At 65.7% G+C, this 2,667-nt stretch overlaps 1 protein-coding gene across 1 annotated transcript in view; it reads left to right on the forward strand.

The window, feature by feature from the left end:
• Positions 1–1,805: 1,805 nt before the first annotated feature.
• The window catches only part of PPP2R3B (protein phosphatase 2 regulatory subunit B''beta), a 16,718-nt gene continuing 15,856 nt past the window's right edge, over positions 1,806–2,667 (forward strand). The window contains exons 1-2 of the mRNA XM_014582518.1: positions 1,806–1,892; positions 2,311–2,496. Of these exons, the coding sequence (XP_014438004.1) occupies positions 1,806–1,892; positions 2,311–2,496 (273 nt within the window). The remainder of the gene's footprint in view (positions 1,893–2,310; positions 2,497–2,667) is intronic.

A 2,667-nucleotide genomic window follows, 5' to 3' on the forward strand; every position in this document is an offset into this window, starting at 1 on the left:
GGCGTGAGTTTTAAGCCACCGGGTCCGGGACACGAACCGCGGTCGACTATGTGGGAGTCCAGCGACATAGCCATTACGCTAACTGCTGGTTCCCCTCCCTGTCTCTCTTGTGAGTGCATGCACCGTGTAGCAAAACTAAAGACGTAACTCACAGAAAGTGTACGTAGAGTGTAAGCCTATTTTGGCGTGAGGAGTGCTGAAATCTGTGCGTGCTCTGCACCGCGTGTCACCGTGGATGTCTTGGAGAGCTGTGTGCACCCCTTCCCTGGCTAGGCACCCTCGTGCTGCTCAGCTCTCCCACGTGGGCCCCGTTCCTCCTCCCCGAAGCACATTCTTGGGCGTTTCCTCCCAGCACGCTCTGCCGGCAGTGAACGCGCGCTCTGGTTCCATCTGGAGCATGTCGTGTTCTCTGGGTCTCGGAGGCTGCCGCGGCAGGCTGTGAGCTCGCCGGCAGCTGGCTCTCCCGGCCCCGAGCAGCTGTTCCCGTCCAGAAGCTGCCGCAGGCTCCCCGAAGGGCGTCCCCTCGCTGGTCTCCGGTTCCGTGCCAGCTGGGACCGCAGCTCTGCTGTGGGGCTCTGCGTCCTCCTGCGTGATCGTGGCGTGGCTCGGGGACCCTCACGCCTCTGCCTGTGTCCCCAGCTCTTCCTTCGGCTGTAACTGCGGGAGGAGCGGGCGCTCACCGGAGAGACAGACGGAGAGGGAGGAGGCACCCCGGCAGGCGTGGTCATGCCCCCGTCCCCCCTTCCTTCTCTCCCGTTTCTGCACCCTGGTGGGATGTGGGGCACACACGTGTACCCAGGGCGCTTCCCAGGCCCCCGGCCGGGACTGGCATTGTGGTGGGCTGTGTGAGGCCGGCCCTCAGTGGCCAGGCCCGTCACGCCTTCCGCACTTGCTGCCGGCCCGCAGCCTCCCTTCGGCTCCGCATGAGCCCCTCCACGGCCACGCTTCCTCACCATCTACTTCCCGTTAATACGCGTGTTATGTGGGTCTGTTTTTTTTTTTTTTTTTTTTAAGAATTATGTATGTAACCATTTAATTTCTTTTGCATGAACTGTGTTTATATTTCTTTGCCAATTAGTATTTTAGTCCCAGGCTGCCCTGGGCACCACTCAGTCTTCCCCTCCGGCCGGGAGCTCCAGCCACATCGAGTCCCTTCCGCCTCCCTGGCCGGGGGGCCCTGAAGGACATGCAGCCCACTTCTCTGTGGTCACGTGTGTCACCCCGCATGAGAGCGGGTGGGGGAGCCGGCCACCCACACTCCTCCCTGGCTCTGCGTGCACCCCTATGCTGGCCATGCCCTCCTGGAGCTTCCCAGCCTGTGCACGGAGTCAAGGCGGGGCCCTGGGCCCCGGGGTGCTGCGCCCAATCCCCCAGTCCTCCTCGTCTCAAGGCGGGGCGCAGGGGCTGCTGCTGCGGCCCACGAGGTGCTGCAGGGGCGTCTGGTGGTTGGAGGTTGGAGACCGCGGCGCAGCCCATGGGCACTGTCCGGACCTCTCTGTCCACGTCCGGGTCAGCCGGGCTCACCTGCATCCAGGCGGCTGCCTTTCTAGTCTGATCAGGACAGCAGAGCATGGTGTGCGTGAGGGAGACACAGGGAGAGAGGAGGGAGGGGAGAGCAGAGCCCCAGCCTCGTGTCGCCTGCCCGTCCTCAGTCCTCCGTCCCATGCACCTGCTGTGCACGCCCTGGACAGGACCCGCACCCGAGTCAGGCCTGTGGGCTCTGTCCCCCTGGGCCGGGGAGCTGCCCCTTCTGTGCGGACACGTCTGCGTGAGCGTGAGGAAGACGTCTGGGCTGAGTGCGGGGCATGGCGCTGGGTCCCTGGGGCCATGCCGCAGCCCTCTGGGAGACTGGCCTCACCTTGGTCCTGGCTGGCTGGCAGCTGGGGGACCCTGTGGAGGGTGCCCTTCTCAGTCTCCTGCTCCGCCTTGAAAGACATACTTAGCCGCCAGGAAAGCCACAATGTATTCTGAGTGTTTCTGTGCAAAAACGTGTCGCGGCTTTCTGGACGGCCCTTAGCTGGGACAAGCATCGGGACAGAACGGGAAAGGAGTGGCCTTCGGCGTGCTCACCGGGCCAGGTCACTGGGCGTGCTCACCAGGCCAGGTCACTGGGCGTGCTCACCGGGCGAGGTCACTAGGCGAGGTCCCCGGGCGTGCTGACAGGGCGTGCTCACCGAGCGAGGTCACCGGGCGAGGTCACTAGGCGAAGTCGCTGGCGTGCTGACCGGGGGTGCTCAGCGGGCGCGGTCCCAGGCGCGGTCCCGGGCGTGCTGAGTGGCGGGCTGACCGGGCGCCCCTCGGCCCGCGCAGGTGCAGAGGAAGAAGGAGGAGCCGGCGCCCCCAGCCACCAGCCAGAGCATTCCAGCCTTCTACTTCCCCAGGGGCCGCCCCCAGCAGGCCGCCAGCGTGGACGCCGTCATCGCCAAGATCGAGAGCACGTTCGCCCAGTTCCCGCAGGAGAGGGCCACCATGGACGACATGGGCAGGGTGGCGAAGGTGGGTGCCACGCGTGCACACGGGCCTGCCCGTCCCTTCCCGCACGCTCACACGCCGCAGTGCCCACGGCTGCTGGGAGCACGTCCTGGAACCCGGCACGCGGTGAGGACGACGTGTCCGTGTGCCGCCCGCCTGCCTGCCCAGAGCGACCGAGCACATGCAGGCGGAGCT

The sequence above is a fragment of the Tupaia chinensis genome, unplaced genomic scaffold (assembly GCF_000334495.1).
Source record: "Tupaia chinensis unplaced genomic scaffold, TupChi_1.0 Scaffold143644_1, whole genome shotgun sequence".
NCBI lineage: Eukaryota > Metazoa > Chordata > Mammalia > Scandentia > Tupaiidae > Tupaia > Tupaia belangeri.